Raw genomic sequence first — 19,543 nt, 5'->3', positions numbered from 1 at the left:
GGATTTGACTTTTAACGTGATTGTGCCCCTCCTACCGTCTCTTTGAGGCTCCTCTGGTGTCCTTGGACGTGGGGTGGAGGTCAGCTACCCTGGCCTGATTTCACTGCTCACAGTGCCAAGACCAGAGGAGCTGGGGGACCTCCTCAAGGTCGCTACTTTGGGGGAAAGCAGAGCAGAGTCAGTCTCCCTAGGCTTCCCCATGCCTGGCTGTCTCTGGGCGGGTGGGGGTGTTCGCTGGCTTCCCCCCAGGTGTTATCCTCTCCTCCGCTTGGCTGGGCTCTGCAGGGAGAGCAGAGTGAGCAGGGAGCGGAGCTCTGAGAAGAGGGAGCAGGGCATGGGGGTCTGTGCACGGATGAGGGAGGCGGTGAAGGCGTGTGCTGAGACTGGACTGAGAAGGAATGCTGTTCTCACGAGGTTTGTTACTTCAGGAGGATGGAGCTCTGCTTGGAGCTGGGGCCCCGGGCAGCATCCGGCTCACGGCGCGTCTGTGCCTGGGGTCTCCCTCCGAGGGCTTCTCCTCTGGGGCAAAGGGGCTGTAAGAGCGGGTGTGTAAAGCTGTCACAGGGCGGGGGAGACTCCTTTATTCTTGTGAGTGTGGGCAGTTCCGCCCTCTGTGAGGCTCGTGCCCTTGGTCCTGGCACCGTGCTTGCCTCCTCTGCAGAGCTGGGCCTTCCTCAGGCCATGCCTGCCCAGGGGAATGAGCTCTCCAGCTGTGGGATTTCAGAGAGGTTCCCTGTGAGGAGCGCCCCCGGCTGAGTCTCCCGTAACTGGCAGCTCCCTTCCGCTTGTCCTCCTCTGCCGCTCTTCTACTGACTCTCGAGCATCTGCCGTCGGCCGGACACAGGCAGCCACTCGGGCGACGGTGGAGGACAAGAAGCTACATTTCTGTGGGCCCTCACCTCGAGAGTCTCCGGTTCAGGGAGGTTTGCCCTCGGGTTGACATCACAACACAGTGTGGAGAGTCCTGCCATGGACGCCTGCACCGAGGCAGCGGACCGGCCTAGTGAAGGGCGTGTCCCTGGGCGACTGTGGACTTGGGCCTCAGTGGCCGAGCAGGAGTGTCAGCTGGAGACACAGGAGCACAGGCTCGGTGCTCTTAAACGAACGTGTACGTTCCAGAACCGTCTGGCTTCAGTTGCTCCTGAGCACAGGCTCTGTGCTCTTAAACGGACGTGTACGTTCCGGAACCGTCTGGCTTCAGCTGCTCCTGCCACAGCAGGTGTGGCTACGCCGGGGGCACCCTAAGCGGCGCTCTGAGTGTTGTTCCCGTTATTCACACCCTCCTGACTGGCCTCAGCAGGCCCCGGGGCTGCATTTCAGACGACCCTGGACGCGGGGCAGCAAGTCCCCCTCTGTGCCCTTCCCCTGCCCCGCTTGTGGGTGAGCACTTTCCTCATCTCCTGTCTGGTCTCCTCACGGAGCACACGGGCCTCCGTCCATCTGCCTCTGCCGTCCGTGTGCCCTGGTGACACCTTGGTGCACGCCATGAGCATGAAGAACAGGGGCTTTGACAGAGGCCCAGAGATGCTGCCTGAGTGGTGTTGCGCTCAGAGCATGGTGGGCCTGGCCCCATGGGGAACTTGCCATGCAGGTGCCCCCAACGGGCTCACCACTGCCTCCCAGCAGGAGGGGGACGGCCCTCCTGGTGACAGAGGAACAGGATGACTGATCGTCCTCCCGGGGGGAGCCAGCCCTGCTTCATTCCCTCCCCCCGACCCGAGCCAGGGGCATGTGGCCTGGCTTCCAATGCCCAGCGTCCTCTCAGTGAAGCAGGCCCCCAGCGCCGTGCGGCCCCCTGGACGCCAGGCCCAGTAGGGCCGTGGCCCACGGCGCACTGAGGCTCTGACTCTCTCTCCTCTGTTTTTCCTCCCAGGCTGCCTGTTTGAAGATGGCCTCTGCAGACCTGCTGAGACCTGTGTGAACGGTAAGTGCCAGCCCATGGTGACTCCAAGGCTGGCTTCACTACACGCAGGGGGGTCCTGGGTGGGCTCATGTTTGATTCTTCCGAGCGCGTGCAGACATTGGCCTCGGCACCTCAGGCACTGACGGGGTCAGGCCAGAGCGCCCACCAGGCCCTCTGCACGCAGGGCCCCAGGCGTGCCGTGAGGCCCAGTGTGAGACGGGGTCACCTCTCCCCAGCAGTGAGTGTTTGCAAGGTGGGCTCTGTCCCTGCCTGCCTCCAGCTGCATCCTCCCCGCCTGCGTGGGTGCCCCAGATGCACCCAGCTCTCTGTGCCAACCAGGGGCCTGCGGGCAGAGCCCATGAGTGGGATGTGCCGCTGGGACCCTTTGGTCCAGTGCAGCCTCTGCCCCACCACCTCCAAGCTGGCTTGTCTGCCAGGCCCCCAGGCACGCTGTCAAGGGCCTGAAGGCCAAGACCCAGGGGCAGCTAGGCCAGCGTCCTGGCGAGAAAGTCCCACTCGGAGCCCGTGGACGGGGGGCTGAGACAGCTGTGTGTGCGTCCTCACGGCGAACGTGCCCTGGGGACCACGCCGATGGGCTGGACGGCTCTGTTTTGTGTTCGTTCTTTGTGGGGAGAACTCTGCAGATTGTGGCGAGTACTGACCTGGGCTGGAGGCTGCAGCAGCTGTGTGATGGGAGCCCACCCAGGTCGGGCCGTTGCACACTGGCCGACCTGAGCACCTCCTCACCACAGCTGCACGGGTGGGCCTCTCGCTGGGCCCCAGCACGGCTCCTCCTGCTTACACCTCGTGAAGCTTTTATCTGGAGGCAGCTTTTGAAAAAATAATTTATTAAAAAAAAAGCATCGTCTGCCCTGACTTGGTGAAGTTGGATTCTAAAAGAAACAGGTGTGTGTTTAGTGTGCGTGCAGGCTTGGGTGGATCGGCAGCGTGGAACGCTGCAGCTCAGAGCCTCCCCTGTCCCCAGCGGGCTCCCGCGGGCCCTCCTTCCCCCGAGCCTCCACTTGCCTCCCTGGCGTGGAGGGTGCTGACGTTATGTAACAGAGTAGCTCTGAGTTATGTGGAAACAGAAGGCAATTTAAGTGTAAACAGAAACACGTGGGCCTTGACTTATGGAGACAGCCGGTGTTCGATATTCCTCCGGTCCAGCTGAGGGCCCACTGTGGCCTGACCAAGCGAGGGGACAGCAGCGAGCAGGGATGGAAGGTGCTGGCCCGGCTCGTGACCCCGGGCGAGGCTGCGGGGCTCAGCCTGGCCGGGGGTGTGGGGGGCATTAACGGACATTGAAGTCCCTTTGCATCCCTTCGTTTATTAAAGTGGTTCTGTGTTACTTTTACAATAAGACTCATCTAATAAAGATGTTGCAGCATCTGCTGAACTGACTCTGAGAGGCAGGTCTGGCTCGGGCCTGCCGCCGTGGGCGCCGACTGAGTGGGCACAGCCCCCAGCTGCCGCCCAGAGCAGCCCTGGGGAGCCACGGACCCTGTTCTGGCCGCAGTGGGGAGCTTCTCGGCAGAAACGTGCTGGGTGTCTGAGGTGGGTGGGCAGAAGGACAGACTGCGTTCAGTTAGGGCTGGCACTGTGGGTGGTAACGGGGCGAGAACCTGGGCAGGGAACAGCTCCCCAAGTCCAGTGATGAACTGCAGGAGGCCCGGAGAGGAGGAGCAGAGGCTGGGGCTGGGAAGGGCCTCCAGGACAGCCCCCGGCTCACGGAACGGCGTCTGTCCCACGGCAGCCGCTCACGGGGCTGGCAGGCAGGGCCTCCGAGCTGGGAGGAGCCTGGGTCAGCTCTCAGGGCAGCCCACCTTCTTCTCGAGCTGGCCTTTCTGGGGTCTCGAACACGCGGCCTCTGGTCCTCAGGGCACGGACCCCCAGGCTTGTAAACGACCACTCTCCCTCCCTCCCCCTTCTTCTTTCCTTCTGAAGCTTTCTCGAAAGAAGCAGACCAAATCAGTAACTTTGTCGGAAGCTCTCGGAACACTTTTCTCCATGTTAATGTTTGGTGACCACAGGTGGAGTTTGCCAGCTGCTGCTGTGAGCTGCTGTGAGCTGCTGTGCATCCAGTATGTCTTGGCAAGTTTGATAAACGGGGCTATTCTGTTCTATTGCACTGGAAAGACAGAATAGGAAGGAGCTTTAATTTAACAACCTGGAGACTATGAAAAAGTACGGCCAGTCTGAAAAACAGATTAGGTCAGAGCAATAGAATTGATGTGGTCTGAATCATGGGCCTTGAACCGAGAGCCTGGCGAGGCCTTGTGGTCCCGACACCCCAGGCCGCAGGCGGAGGCTCCGGGCTCAGCGCTGGTGGCTGCTGGCTCTGGGAGGAGCAGCATGTGGAGGGGCTGCTCGGTGTTCCCCACCACCGGCTCTGAAGGCTGACTTTGAAGCTTGATGGGGTTCCCATGGAATGGCTTCACAAAGCCCGCTTTGTGAGAGCCGTTCCCACCTTGTTTCAGGAAGGTCACGCTCCCGTTTTGGCTTCTGCTGTTGAGGTGATAAAAGCAGTGCTGAGAAATGGTCGGCTTCCCTGGATGATAATATCCTGACTGGGCTTCTAGACGCCAAGGAGGTAGAGTTGGTGATGAGTTGTCTGGATGCATCTCAGGCTCACGGCGCTTGGTTAGGGATGCTACGGCTGTGGCCTTCCCAGCGCTGTTCTGTCAGCAGGATACAGAGGCCAGCCGGTGGGTCTGGCCCTCACCAGTGGGCCCTCCTCACGGTCTGCTCCGGCGAGTCCGCCCTGCAGCAGTTCTTCAGGGTTAGGCTGCAGCCTCTGCGAGACGCTGGGGCATATCTGAGGCGACCCTGTGCTGGGAGACAACGCCTGGGGGCCAGCCCCCTCCTCCGCCCACCTCCCTACAAAGCGCTCGCTGACCTTACTGTGGAGACAGCAGATGAGACCAGTCATGTGCCCCCAGGACCAGGGGGAGGTGCAGGGTTTGAATATTCTGAAGTCTGTCAGTTCGGGGCAGCCCCGCTGCTGTCCTGATCCATGCTGCTCACGTCCTCTGAGAGGGGTTTTCCTTGAAAAGTTCCTGAATCATGGGAGAGAAGTTGTGTCCATCTGTCTGCAGTTTGCCCAGATGGAGGGGTGGCATCTGTAACCTGGGGGCGTTTTCAACTGTCCCTCGAGTCCACTTGTTTGCACCAGAGAAGCGACTCCTCTAAGGAAGCACATTCTCGAGCCGTGTCCTCGGCCTTTCAGGCTCATTTCCTCCCTTCCCTGTGTCCTGGGTCCTTGATGGTGCCCTGCTCTTTCTGCAGAGGAGGGGCTTGGGGAAGAGGCTGTGTCCCGGCCCAGGAAAGCATCAGGTGGGCAAGTGCCTGGGGACGTGAGCCCTGAGTAGTGATGCGAGTGCTTTTGCCTCAGCCGCCCGGGCCCAGAGGGAGGGCTCGTCCCCGCCACTGGTCTGCAGACAGCCTGAGCTGACCTGGGGCACTGAGTTGTGGGAATGTTTTCACCGCAGCCAGGCGTTTCCTCACGAGAAAGATCTAGCAGGGAGCGCACGGAAGGGCCTCACCTGTCTCGTCCCGGGAGGGCGTGGGTCCACGGCTCTGCGGGCAGGACCTGGCTCCAGCCACAGCTGCCCAGAGGTGTGTGGCTGGGAGGCTTGTTCCCCTCCCAGATCCCAGTTAATCACAACTCAGGGGAATGAATGGGGATTAATTACTGAGTTAAACGGTGCGAAGCAGAGTTTAATTTGGCATGTTAACAGGAAAAAAATGCCATTTCGAGCCTCACATGAATGACTGGAGATGAGTTGCAATTGATGTGGCTCCATGTGAGCGGCTGCCACACACAGGAACACACACGTGTCCGCACGCGCACGCAGCTGGCGTGCCCGCAGGCGCCCTGGGCTCCGAGGGTCCCTTTGCTGCTGTCCCTCAGGCTCGGCTCCTGCAGGACCGGTCTTCTCACTCCTCGTTACCTGGCTACCCTTGCATCGCAGCTCAGGAGCCAGGAAGCTGCCCCGGGAAGTGCCCTGCTTTCCTCCGTCTCCGCCTCTGGGGTGGCTGTTGGGCCACCTTGCAGGAGGCAAGTTCTCGTTCCCCTCCCCTCAGCGGCTCCGGGCCCTGAATTCCCAGGGAGCCCCTGGGCCGCCTCTTCCTGCTCCTGGGCGGGCGTTTCTGGGGGACTAGAGATGCCCCTGTGTCGGAGGTTGATGACTCGCTTCTTTGCGTCTCATGGGTGGCTCCCAGCATGGCTGGTGTGACCCTCGTGTTCGGATCTGGTGTGTTTTGTCACCACAGTAACCAGTCCTGGAGGGGACCGGGGTGTTTTATTGTTCTGAGTAAACAAGAGAGGACACTCCCCTTGCGTAAAAGTGTAGCTCCAGACCTTGCTGTCTGTGGCCTTCCCTGGGGTCAGGGGCTAAGGAGGCAAGCTCCTGAGGGTCCACTCTGCATAGGGCGGGGGTGAGTGCCCTGATCCCAGACGCTCCAGCAGACTGCCGAGCAGCCTCACCTAGCCTGTGCTGCCACCACTGTGGGACTCGGTCGGCCCCACAGAGTGCATCCGTGTGCTTCGGGTTTTGGGGTGCTGTCCGAGGTCCCTGCTGCGTCCCCTGCTCCCAGGGCACACAGGCGGCTGCAGCAGCCGCTCCCGGCTCTCCATCAGTGCTCGTCCCAGGGGGCAGTTAGACGGTCCCTCTGGGGCCTTCGCCTCCCCAGGCCTCTCGAGGGATTCCTTCCGAGGGACACGCATTCTATCAGGACACGCCCCTGATGGGACACGCCCTCTATCAGGACACGCCTTCTGTCTGGACACGCCCCCTGTTGGGACACACCCTCCAGCCAAGCAGCCCATTCTTTCACAGCGCCCACTGCCCCCCTGCCTACCCATCCCCAACCCGGGAGTCCCCCTCCCCACGGAAGAACGAGGGGAGATGGGAGGTGGCGTTGCCATTTCCCAGTGGAATGCCACCTCTGAGGGGAGCACCCTGTTGGGGTGCGTGTGTGTCTTAAGATGCTTTTGAAATGTTATTTCTTCCTTCTGCACCAGTTTCCAGACTGACTTACCAGTTAGCCCAATTAACTCTTCACGGTCTTTAATTATAAACACAGGAGAGGATAATGAACTGTCTAGCAGATGAAACCTGCTTGCACGTTTTCCATTGTATCCCAACCAGGGCTGTTTAGGGCGTTCTGCGGGGAAAGTTACCTTGAGGCGCCAGTTATGGACAGCGTCTCCTGTGAGGCCCAGGGTCCTGGGTCCGCCCATGATCTCAGCGCGTGACGGCTTCTTGGTGGATGTGCAGTCTTGAGACGCTGTGGCTCCTTCCCTTGGGTCAGGGTTTGCCATGGTGATGTCCAGTGGGCCACACTGCTGGGCTCCATGCAGGCGGGTGAGGGCATGAGAACCACCCCCCCCCCCCATGCCCACCAGGGCTTCCTTTCTGGCCTGAGTCTCTGCTCATCGATCCTCTGGTTTCGGTTTTGGTCTTATAAGTACTAGGTCTTGGTGTCTACTTAAGAGCATCACCGATGTAAAGAAGAGAGCTGTTGGGCAGGTGCGTCGGGGGCCTGGGTGGAGCAAGTTAAGCCAAGTAGACTTTGTCAGGGCCAAGATGCTTCCCTGTTTGAGCTGTTTATTGAAGTGGTACCTGCCTTGCAGTTTTTTTTCTTTTCCTTTCAAATGCTTAAAAATGTGGTTTTTAAGATACTTATGGCAACCTGGTTTTTTCCTGCATTAATATTTAAAATAACATTTTTTCCCCCAGTTTGTCATTGTCAACTGTTAGATGGTTGGATAATCTGAGCTGTCTCTCAAAGCCAAGATTGGAGTTCTAATTAGCTCATTTCAAATGAATCTGGATTTTCTGAGGCTATGACCATGTCTTCCTCGAGAGCCCTGTGTCTGCATTTCTGTGCTTTAGGAAGCGTCCACTGCTCAGAGTGGGCATCCTTTGCTCTCCCAGCCCCTGCCCCATCCAGTTGCCATGGTGATTGTAGCATGTCGCATTGGGTGCAGGACTGCGGTGTGGCCCCGTCTGCAGATGTGCCTTCTCCCCTGCTGAGTACAGATGATGTGGGCACGTGCCCTCTCTGCTCTGCATGACATCAGCCTGCCCCTCTTGGAGCTGTCCCAGGCGTGGGCTTCTGCTTACCCACCCTGCCCACACTCACACCCTGAAGCGGCTCCTTATGGAGACAGTTGCTTGTCGCTCTTGAGGACGGCTGTGGGTTTGCAGCAGGGAGGGTGTTAAAGTTTTAACATATTTTCATGGCTGCTCCTTCTCCGCTTGTAGGACCTTGAGCCTAGAATTGCCGCAATCTTGAGAGAAATGTGCTAAATCCTCCTTCAGTTTTGGTTCGTTTCGCCGGAGGTGTTGGAGGAGCCTGGGAGCTGACACTGGGGCTCTTGATGTTTTTAGCCGTGACCAGAGACTGGGTGAGCAGTGTGCACGGTGTGACCAGAGGCCGGGTGAGCAGTGTGCACGGTGTGACCAGAGGCCGGGTGAGCAGTGTGCACGGTGTGACCAGAGGCCGGGTGAGCAGTGTGCACGGTGTGACCAGAGGCCGGGTGAGCAGTGTGCACGGTGTGACCAGAGGCCGGGTGAGCAGTGTGCACGGTGTGACCAGAGGCCGGGTGAGCAGTGTGCACGGTGTGACCAGAGGCCGGGTGAGCAGTGTGCACGGTGTGACCAGAGGCCGGGTGAGCAGTGTGCACGGTGTGACCAGAGGCCGGGTGAGCAGTGTGCACGGTGTGACCAGAGGCCGGGTGAGCAGTGTGCACGGTGTGACCAGAGGCCGGGTGAGCAGTGTGCACGGTGTGACCAGAGGCCGGGTGAGCAGTGTGCACGGTGTGACCAGAGGCTGGGTGAGCAGTGTGCACGGTGTGACCAGAGGCTGGGTGAGCAGTGTGTACGGTGTGACCAGAGGCTGGAATGTGCCCATAGTCATGCCACTGTGAAAAGCACAAAAGTCTGTATTTTTAAAGCAAAATTTTATACTAAACTTGAGTCCTAGAGATTATATGTTTGTATTTTTAAAAAGCTTTTATTTTTGGTCTATGGGTAACCGTGTGGGGCCTCGTTTCAGTGGTTCGGCCAGTGCTCTGTTGGTCAGTGGTCAGCAGCTAGCTCTGGGCGAGCTGTGTTGACTTGCAGTCAGTTTCTGTGGCCTAAGCTTGGCCACTGGGCTGATTTCCAGCCAGTGCGGCTCCACCCTGGGGCAGCTGGGGAAATGCCGTCAGGAGCCGTGGCCGCCCCCAGGAGCCTCTGCCTGCCTGGGACACTGGATGCACAGGTTTCACAAGGCGGGTCTGCAGAGGGTCAGCTGGCGGCTGGGTAACAGCAGAGGTCTCTGCCGCCCCCGACTCAGGAGTGACCCCACAGTCGAGCCGGGTGGGGCTGTTTTGGAACACGCCCTGAGCCTGGGAGGGAGTCTGAGTGGACCCGCGCCCCACGTCTGTCCTGGACCTGAAACAGCGTCACTGGCATCGGTGTGCTTGTAGGAGGCTTTGTGCTTTTCTGAGTGTTTTACGCACAGACCTCCCTGGACTATCTCAGCATCCCTGAGAGAGTCTTTCCTCCTGAGAGAACTTCGTCCTCATTTAGTGGATGGCAGACCTGACCTCTTGAATTTGGGTGAAGGGGTCAGAATCAAATCTAGAACCAGGGCCGACCCACCGTCCCCCAGCTGAGCTCAGTGTTTGCTTCTCACGACGGCACAGCGGGCGTTGGGGTCAGCATTGTGGGTTTGCCACTTAGGGATCTGCAGATGCTGCTGCGGCAAGGAAATGGCCATCTGTGGTGAGTGGGTGTTGCAGCGAGAATGACCGCGTTGCAAGCACCTTCACAAGGGCCTGGGGCCTGGCTGGAAGCACCAGCCGGGCGAGCTGCCAACTGGTGTCATCTTGTTCCCTGAAGGCAGATTCCGATGACGGAATGAGCTGGGAGCCCCACGCTCACCCAAACCCCAGAGAGATCCTGGGCCGGGGCACGCGTCACCCGGGTCTCGGTTGCTTCCACTCTCATAAATATTAATTAGAGGAAACCTCCTGTGGAAGGGCCTCCCGTTTATTCATTTGGCTTGAAATCGGTTTTGTTAATGGGTTTAAACTTGTTCTCAGAATTGGAAGAAATCGCAGAGACTGGGAGCCAGGTGATACTGTGGGTGCGAGAGACCCTGTGGGCACAGCCTGTGGCCAGCCTGGGGCTTTGTCAGGAGGCCGGCTCCGTGCGGACCTCCCCCGTCCTCTAGGAAACGCTCAGTGGCTCCGTCATCTTCCAGGGAGGAGGCGCTTCCTCAGCTGCCCGCCGTGGGGTCCGACGGGGGCCAGTGTACTTTCCTGTTGTTTCTCCTTTTTGGAAAAAAGCATCAGCTCCGATTTTTGCTTAGAGTAGAACTGATCCCCTGGGAGTACTTGGAGAGAAAGAGGGGGAAGCATGATGGCCTGAAGGCCTCTTGGTGGTGGGGCCGGTCCACACAGACCCCAGGCTCCCCAGATCCGCATCCCCCCCGCCCCACCTGCTGCTCTGGGTCCGTGGAAGTTAGGCCAGCTCAAGGTCAAGTGTCCAGGTTTTTAAACATTGTGATGCGGTGAAGAGATTGGAAGTAGTACAAGATTAATGGATGCATTAAAATAGCGATTACCCAGGCTGTGGTCCAGACGTGGACTGGCTTTATCAAGACTGATGACCAGGGTTTTATGTCCTGGAGCAGCCAGTGCAACAGAACGTGGGCAGTCTGGACACCCCGAGGGTCCAGGCCCCTTCCCACAGTGCTGCCCGGTCTTCAGGGAGTCCCTGGCTGCCCGGGTGGGCTCACCTGGGATGGAGCAGGCCCTTCCCACCCCCGCGCCTTCTCTGCTCACCCAGCAGCAGGCACCCCACACCTTCCTACAGTTCTGTGTGATGTAAAAATCCATGGAGACTCACGCTTAGGGTTAGTGTCTGTACGTGACCCTCTCCCAGTGACGGGGGTCCTGAGCTTCCTCCCCGCCTGGTCATTAGCACCGGCCGTCACCTGGCCCTCCCCGGCCTGTGCCTCCTGCTCTGTTGCTGAGCCCTGTTCTGTTGGGGGTCTTGAGCTTCCTCCTGTAGTGATGGGGGTCCTGAGCTTCCTCCCCTCCTGGTCATTGGCACCAGCTGTCACCTGGCCCTCCCCGGCCCGCGCCTCCTGTTCTGATGCTGAGCCCTGGTCTGTCAGTGCATGGGCCGTTTCCGGTGGTTTTCAGTGTTTGGCTGTGGTAGGAGGGCCCCTGGGAACACCCTGCATGGGCCTTTGGGGGCTTGCTGATGTCCTTCTGGAGGAGGAGGCGGGGCTTGTCTTGGGGTACTTACCTGGGAAGTTCCCTTGAGTCAGGTTACTGGAGATTCTGGTAAGATGCAGAAATGTAAGAAATAAAAGACAGATTATCCCACAGGCCACTAGGAAATCACGCAGTTGGGAAAACCCACCATAGGATTGCGTTTTGGACAGTCTTAGTTCTTCAGCAAAACAGAATAAATTGTATGTTCCCAGCTGTTGGAATAGAACACTGTGACCTTATTCGATTATAACCTGTGTCCAAATGGAATTCTTCCACGTCTACTTTACATTTTCCAGCATCAGACCTTGTTCCGATGGGAGGAAACCCCCCACGCCTTTGCTTACCACTGGCCAGGGCCTCTCCCTCACTTGCCCAGTGGACTGAACAAGTGCTCTGAAGGCAGTCTGATGGCTCGCAGGATGCAGCTGTTCTCATCTGCTTTGGGGAACAGAAACGCGCTCCAGCGTTGCCCAGAGCGCTGAGGGTCCTGGGGACGGGGAGGGTGTCAGTTCATGTGCCCAAGCCCAGGTCGCCAGCCCCACCTCTGGTCTGACCGACTGGCCTCGGGGCCATCAGCCTCCACGTCACGTGTCTCCTTCTGCCCAGTGGCTGGGGTTGGGGGCCCGGGCTGCCGACGGCAGTGACCGCAGGCTGGCCGGCTCTTCCCTGCCACAGACAGAGGTGCGTCAGCAGCTTGCATTTGGTTTCTCTACTCTTTAGAAGGAATCGCAAACAAAACAACTAGACGCAAACTTTGAAAACACTTTTTACTTTGTATAGGGGTGCAGCGACTGGGCACATGCGCAGGCAGCACGCGCCAACTGACAGCGTGGTGACAGCTTCAGCTGCACAGCGAAGGGGTCAGCCACAGACACACAGGCGCGCCTCTCCCGGGCCGCGCGCCACTCCCGGGCCCCAGTCTTCACATTTTGCGTCTGTTCACTGTGGATTGATGTTTTTATCTTCTTAATCTGAAGGCTGATGCCATTGATTGTCTGGTGTGTGTGTGCATAAGGACTTAAGCGCACACACGGTTGTCCTGATTTCTGAGGCACAGACAGAATGGACTGAGAGTCAGGACACTCAGGGCCAGTCTAGGCTCTGCCGCCAGCCTTTCCTTGGCTTGCTATTTAAGTGAATTCTTCATGGAAGGAGCTTTCTCCTCCTTGGAAAGAGCCCGTTTCCTTACCTGTAAAATGAGGTTTGACTACGTCATGGTGTGTAGCTCCATCAGGAGTTGCCAACCATGGCTGTGCAGTGAGGCTTTTACACAACTGATGGCCAGGCATTGCCAGGGCTGGGGAGAGGGGATTGGCATCAGCTCTTCCTTTCCTGTTTTAAAACTCCCTGAAGCGGTTCTAGCGCACAGCCATAGCTGAGAAGCACTGGGCCAGATGATTCCTAAGAAACCTTCCAACCCTGAAAATTCCTTGACATCTGCACTGAAATGCCAGCTGTGCTCTGTGCAACACAGCCATGCATGTGGAGGGCAGTTCAGTCTCCTCAGTATTACTTGTACGGTTTGCTCGAAAGAGCATCATTAGCATAGAAGATAGTTCTCTTGTGGACGTGCAAATCAGTGCACACGACGAGTCCGCCATTTAAGAAATTGCAGATTCCAACGCAAGACCGTCTTAGGTAAATAACCCTAGTCCAAGGAGTTGACAGTATTCTACACTTCGTTATTTAGGATATTTGCCCAAAACACAGAAGACTGTAAATAGCTGTAAGTACTATTAACACCTGCACAGTGTTTTATAATTTATGGGAGATTTTGTACACTTTATTTCACTTAGGCCTCAGTTGCACCGTAGACGGGCTGCTTGTCCGGCTCTTTGCTCAGGTAGAGACAGGATAGGGTGCCTGGCAGAGCAGGGATGTAAACAGTTGGCACGACTCAGTGTAACCTGACCCCCAACAACGCCAGACCTGGTGCGGGGCTGCCAGGTCTTTGGCAGTAGAGTTACCTACATTCTGGAGGCCGGTGACTCAAACGTGTGCTGTGGGAAGCGAGGGAGGGAGTGCCGTGCTGAGTGTGTGTCCTTCCTGTCGCTGCACGAAGCACCATCCAACAGAGACCCTCGGGGAGGGCAGGGACCGGGTCAGGGTCTGAAACATCGTCCAACAGAGAGACCCCAGGGGAGAGAGCAGGGCACCTGGGTCAGGGTCTGAAACATTGTCCAACGGAGAGAGCCCGGGGGAGAGGGCAGGGCGCCTGGGTCAGGGTCTGAAAGTAGGGCCCCAAGCGAGCAGCCTCAGTGTGACCTGGGAGCTCTACGCAGGAGCCTCGGGAGGTCAGAGGCCCTCTGCCCAATCCCCCTGGTGCCCACGTGCAGCACCTGTGGGCCAGCCCTCAGCGGGCATCTGCTGGAGACAACATACTCAGGGCCGTGTCTGGTGCATGGGATCTGTCACCAGTCTGGGCTCGCTGTGTGTGTGGCTTCCGGTCTGTCTGCCCCTAGAGCGTGAGCCGCACGGCGGGGCCTTGACTGTCCGGCTCATTGACGTTCCTGGGCATCTACGGCAGTGCCCGTGGCAGAGCTGGTCACGGCAGATGTCAGTTTATTTTGTGTTCATGGGACGTGGCGCTTTAAACTTTCCCTCAGTTAACTTTATCAAAGTGATGCATGTGCATGGTTTAAGCAGTCAGTTACATGAGGTTCTAATAGAGCCAGAACACTCTGCCGGCCTGCCCAGGCCACCCACCCGCGCGCACCGCCTGGCGGTCCAGCCTGGTGACCACTGTGTATTCACGGTGTGCGCTTCCGCCCTGGTCACCGGGGTCGCTGGTCCTCCTCTTGCTCCTGTTGTAACAGAGCAGGACCCTGTGGGGCCTTCCCAGAACAGACTCTGCACCCTCGCCCCAGTCTTCTGTTTGCATTTTGTCTGTAGAAAAGCTTTGAAGAATAAATTTAATCAGAAAAGTCAGAAAATGCAGAAACAAAGAGAAACAGTCAAAATGAAATAATAATGTTGTTCAGTTGCTCAGTCGTATCTGACTTTTTGCAACCCCATAGACTACAGAACGCCAGGCTTCCCTGTCTTTCACTATCTCCCAGAGCTTGCTCAAACTCATGTCCGTTGAGTCGGTGATGCCATCCAACCACTTCATCCTCTGTCGTCCCCTTCTCCTTTTGCCCTCAATCTTTCCCAGCATTAGGGTTTTTTCCAATAAGTCAGCTGTTCCCATCCGTTGGTAAGTATTGGAGTTTCAGCTTCAGCATCAGTCCTTCCAGTGAACACTCAGGACTGATCTCCTTTAGGATGGACTGCTTGGATCTCCTTGCAGTCCAAGGGACTCTCAGGAGTCTTCTCCAACACCGCAGTTCAAAAGCATCCATTTTTTGGTGCTCAGCTTTCTTCACAGTCCAACTCTCACATCCATACATGACCACTGGAAAAACCACAGCCTTGACTAGACGGACCTTTGTTGGCAAAGTGATGTCTGGTTTTTCATAGGCTGTCTAGGTTTGTCATAGCTTTGTCATAGCTTTGATTTCCTTTAGGATTGACTACTTGGTCTCCTTGCAGTCCAAGGGACTCTCAAGAGTTTTTCCTAGCACCACAATTCGAAAGCATCCATTTTTCCATGCTCAGCCTTCCTTATGGTCCAACTCTCACATCCATACAAAACCACTGGAAAAACCACAGCCTTGACTAGACGGACCTTTGTTGGCAAAGTGATGTCTGGTTTTTAATATGTTGTCTAGGTTGGTCATAGCTTTTCTTTCAAGGAGCAAGAGTCCTTTAATTTCCTGGTTGCAGTCACTGTTCGCAATGGTTTTAGAGCCCAAGAAAATAACGTCTGTCACTGTTTCCATTGTTTCCCCATCTATTTGCTATGAAGTGATGGTACCAGGTGCCATGATCTTGGGTTTTTGAATGTTGAATTTTTTGAACACTGAAATAGTAATAGTTTAGCTGCTAAAGAGTCAAGGAGCTTTAGTCTCCGTAAGGACTACAGGTAGTATTCTGAGCCATGTCCTTTGGGCTGATTTGTACATGCCAAAACCCCCACCGGGCAGAAGAAGTTAACTACATGATGAGCAGACTGCAGCCATGATGTAAGCTGGCAGTTTGGAGAACTGGCCTCAAGGAAACAGGAACAAACCAGCCCTGGACCTGGAGACCAACCGTACTTAAAACAAGATGATGCTGGTCAGACGACCACCAATTTCAAGACAACTGTCAGAGCTGCCTATTTCCCAGCTGAGGTGTTGGGGTGGCGAGAGGGTTCTCGGGAGCATGGGGTGCAGACAGGCTGCAGGTGGTCCAGTTAGGTGGGAAGGAGCCGCAGAACTGTCTCCCCTTGAGAAGGAGGGAGGCTCCTTTTTAGGTCTTTCCTGGTTCCTAGAGGGCTGTGGGTGGGGCTTCCCGACATTAGGCTAAGCACTGTCGCGCTCAGGCTGCGAGGGAGCCTCCAGTGGTGCTGTGCCCACTGCAGACTCCTGCCTCGGGGCTCCCCGCATCCAGAGCACCAGGCCAGGCCGGACACATGTGGGCTCCTTGCTCTGCTCCTGGTTTGTACCCAGCATGTGGTGGGAAGTGCCTGGGGTCTGACAGTCTGCGAAGTGTTTCTTGGGGTCCGAGGCAGGCAAGGGGCCTCATGCCCGCTTTGCCCGCTTCCCGAGTTCCAGACAGCAGAGGGTCCCCCAGCCCCACAGCCTGTCCCAGGGCTGGGTCTGAGTTACTCCTCCGGGGGTGGGCGGGGGGCAAGTACCGACCTCCATGGAGAAGGCCAGCTGCTGCGGGGCACCGCTCGTGGGCGCCCTGAGCATGACAGGGTGACGCTGCCTGCCCAGTGCGCTGAGAGGCGTGAGGTGCCCCACTCTGGACTGCGAATGTCCCGGGGAGACACACGGAGCTGAGCGCCCTCACATCCATGTGCTACTGCACCTATCTGGGTGTGGGGGACCCTGCATGGGGCGCAGCGTCATCTGAGGTCTGAGCGCCTACCACTCCTCACTGTCTTCCAAATGTCGTCATCGACAGGGAGGGCCGCGTGGAAGAAGCCTGGGTGCTTGAGTGGAGATGAGGTCCAATCAAACTATTAAAAATCTCCACAGATACTCCTTTGGGCAGAAGTAGGTAAAAAAGCATACTGCAGATTAATGATTATTAAAAGTCATTCAAGAGTGATCTTTTTTCCTATTCAATTCTGTCCCAATTTTATCTGATTCCCTTAAGATCAAAGTTTTTAAACACTGTACTTTGCTTTTCTCATTTATTTCCTCTGTCCTGAGACAGGCTCCTCTCTAGTCGTGGGAAGCGGTGGTCAGTCTGTCCTGTGGGATAAGAGGCCTTGCTCCCTGGGCTCGAGCGGGCTGGGCGGGAGGCATGCTGAGCCCCAGTGGCCTGTTCGTGCTCCGTCATTCAGTCCTGTCCGATTCTTGGCAACCCCATGGACTGTAGCCCACCAGGCTCCTCTGTCCATGGGATTCTCCAGGCAAGGATACTGGGGTTGGTTGCTGTGCCCTCCTCCAGGGGTCTTCCTGACCCAGGGACCCAACCTGCTTTTCTTTAGTCTCCTGCATTGGCAAGGGGGCTCTTTACCACTAGTGCCGTGTGGGAAGCCCTGCAGCCTGAAGGCAGTGCGTCTTGTAAGCAAAAGGTGCTGACTGGCGTGGCCCGAAGTGCAGAGTTTTATGGAGGCTTTATTCTCCATTCTAAAAGCAGTTCATCATTAAAGAAAAGTTAGCACATGCAGGAGAGCAGGGAAAAGGTGAGCCCGTGGGCCAGTCACTGGAGACAGCTTCGTTTTGATCTCTTTTTTTATGTGTCCTTCTTGCAGCTGAACATGTTTTATGCGTTTATAAACATATCATTATTTTAATTCTCTTTTGAATTTATATAATACATATTTTCCTATCTAATTCACTCTCTTCTTAAATATAACCTTTAAAAGAATAATAGTTCGGGATCATAAAATTGTCAAGATCACAATCCCTCTTTCTTGCCTGAAAAATCCATTCGTTCTTTGTTCATTCAATAACTCATTTTGTGAAGAGACTTACGGTTGAGTGTCAGTGGCAGGGACTGGTTGGAGCTGGGGATTAGCACCCCCACCCAGGAAGGACGCAGGCGTGTGGGGAGGTAGACTGCTGAATCATGGTAATGGGTGATGCCCCACCCAGCGATGGCACCTCTAACCCCACCCCCTGTGGGGAGGGGGTGGCCAAGGCCCGGAGATTTTCTACAGTCTGTAGAGAAGAACCACATGGACACGGTAGCCCTGTAACATGCACATGTTGAATTTAGAAATGAGCCGACGGGTCTAGTAGCAGGTGAGACGTGGTGTAAGTGGGGGCGAGTGGCATAGGTCAGTAGACTGTAGCAGGTGAGACGTGGTGTAAGTGGGGGCGAGTGGCATAGGTCAGTAGACTGTATCCAGGGACTTCCCTGGGGATCCAGTGCTGAAGACTTCGCTTTCCAGGGCAGGGCTTGCAGGTCTGGCCCCCGGCCAGGGAGCTCAGATCCCTCGAGCCTCAGGGCCAAACACCAAACGTGAAACAGAAGCGACAGTGTAACAAAGTCAATAAAGGCTTTAAAATGGTTCACATAAAAAAATCTTAAACAGAAGACACTATCCAGAGAGAAAAAAGGATGGAAAATACAAAGAGAGGGAGAGACCCATGAGCAGGGAGGGAGCTTACAGTCCCTCCTGAGTCCCTTACTGAGCCACAGTCCACAGGGGAGGAGATGGAGAAGGGGCAGAGCGTTTGAAGAGATGAAGACTAGCAGGTTTCCCAAACAGGGGAGAGACATCACGCAAAAGCTCAAGAAGTACCACGAATCCCAAGAACAGGCGTGCGTGCATGCACACACACACACACCCGGGAGCAGTATAGTGAAATTGTTGAAAATACAAATTTTAAAAAGCCATCACAGCCAGAGAAAACACGTATAACCTCAAAGGTTCTAAGAAGACCATGGGCAAGATGGCAGCAAGCCCCAGGTCTTCCCTCTTCCTGCACGCATGCCCTCTGCCAGGCAAGCCTGGGTCTCGGGGAGCTTCCGCCCCGCTGCCTGGTTCTGGCCTCGGCTATGACTCGCTTGACCATCAGACGAGGTCAGAAGGGTGAGGTCCTGATGCTGCTGCCCTGATGTTGTTACAGCCAGACCCCCAGGAGGAGAGTCGCGGGAGCACAGCCCCGCAGCTGGCCCCCGCTCCCCGCAGACTCGTGCAGAATTGCATCGCTTGTTGTTTTCAGCCGTGGGTTTCAGGGGTGGTTTCTTATGCCACTGACAGCAGCTTCCGCGGAGTTGGAGGTGGCTAGAAAATAATGGAATGATGTCTTTAAAGAACTGAAAGAAAACAGCCACCAAAGTGAACGTCCATCCCAGAGAAAGGATCTTTCTAAACGGAAAGGGAAATTATGACATTTTCAGGCCATCAAAAAAACAAAATTTATTGCTAGTGCCCTGACTAGGAACAACCAGCAGAGGTCTTCAGGCAGAAAGCCTTGACCCCACACTGCAGCTGTGGGAGACGGGCCTGGAGAGGATGGGAAGGCGTGCACACGCACACACACACACAGACACACATGCACATACACGTGTGCACACAGACACACATGCACACAGAGACACACACACAGACACACATGCACACACACGTGCACACACACATGCACACAGAGACACACAGACATGCATGCACGCACACACACAGACACACAGAGACACACACACATGCACACACATGTGCACACAGACGCACGCACACAGACACGCATGCACGCACACACGTGTGCACACACATGCACAGACACACAGAGACACACACGTGCACACACACACATGTGCACGTACATACACACGCGCACACACAGAGACACACAAAGACATGCATGCACACACACAGACACGCGCACGCACACACAGACACAGACACACACACACACATGTGCACACAGAGAGACATGCGCCTGCACACAGAGACACACACAGACACGCGTGCACGCGCACACACACACGCACATACAGACGTGCGCACACACACAGATGTGCACGCACACACACACACACACACGGCAAGACGGGACCTGCGCTCAGACTGCGTTTCCGGGCAGGAAGCTCCCACACTGTGGTGTATCAGTGCTCTCTGAGTTAACCTCAGTGTTTCAGTGAGCACAAACAAACATTCACAGAATTTCTTTTGAAACCTAGCAGGCTACTTTTAAAGTTCACACTGAGACATAATGGGAAGGTCGTGAAGCAGGGAGGCTGTGTGGGGGCCGCTGACTGCCCCATGCCTGGTGCTCCAAGACGATGGGGTCCTTACACTCGAGCGGCTGCGACCACGAACAGACAGACGGATTGAAGTGAGGGGACAGAAAGCCCTGAAACAGCCCCCCGCGCTG

At 56.4% G+C, this 19,543-nt stretch overlaps 1 protein-coding gene across 1 annotated transcript in view; it reads left to right on the top strand.

Moving 5' to 3' along the window:
- PTPRN2 (protein tyrosine phosphatase receptor type N2) overlaps window positions 1-19,543 on the top strand; it is a 602,297-nt gene that overhangs the window by 69,725 nt on the left and 513,029 nt on the right. Inside the window, exon 2 of the mRNA XM_070788511.1 lies at window positions 1,874-1,924. Within this exon, the coding sequence (XP_070644612.1) occupies window positions 1,874-1,924 (51 nt within the window). The remainder of the gene's footprint in view (window positions 1-1,873; window positions 1,925-19,543) is intronic.

This window comes from Bos indicus, chromosome 4 (assembly GCF_029378745.1).
Source record: "Bos indicus isolate NIAB-ARS_2022 breed Sahiwal x Tharparkar chromosome 4, NIAB-ARS_B.indTharparkar_mat_pri_1.0, whole genome shotgun sequence".
Classification (NCBI taxonomy): Eukaryota; Metazoa; Chordata; class Mammalia; order Artiodactyla; family Bovidae; genus Bos; species Bos indicus.
Note: the sequence above shows the minus strand (reverse complement) of the source record. Positions and strands in the feature narration are given on the sequence as shown.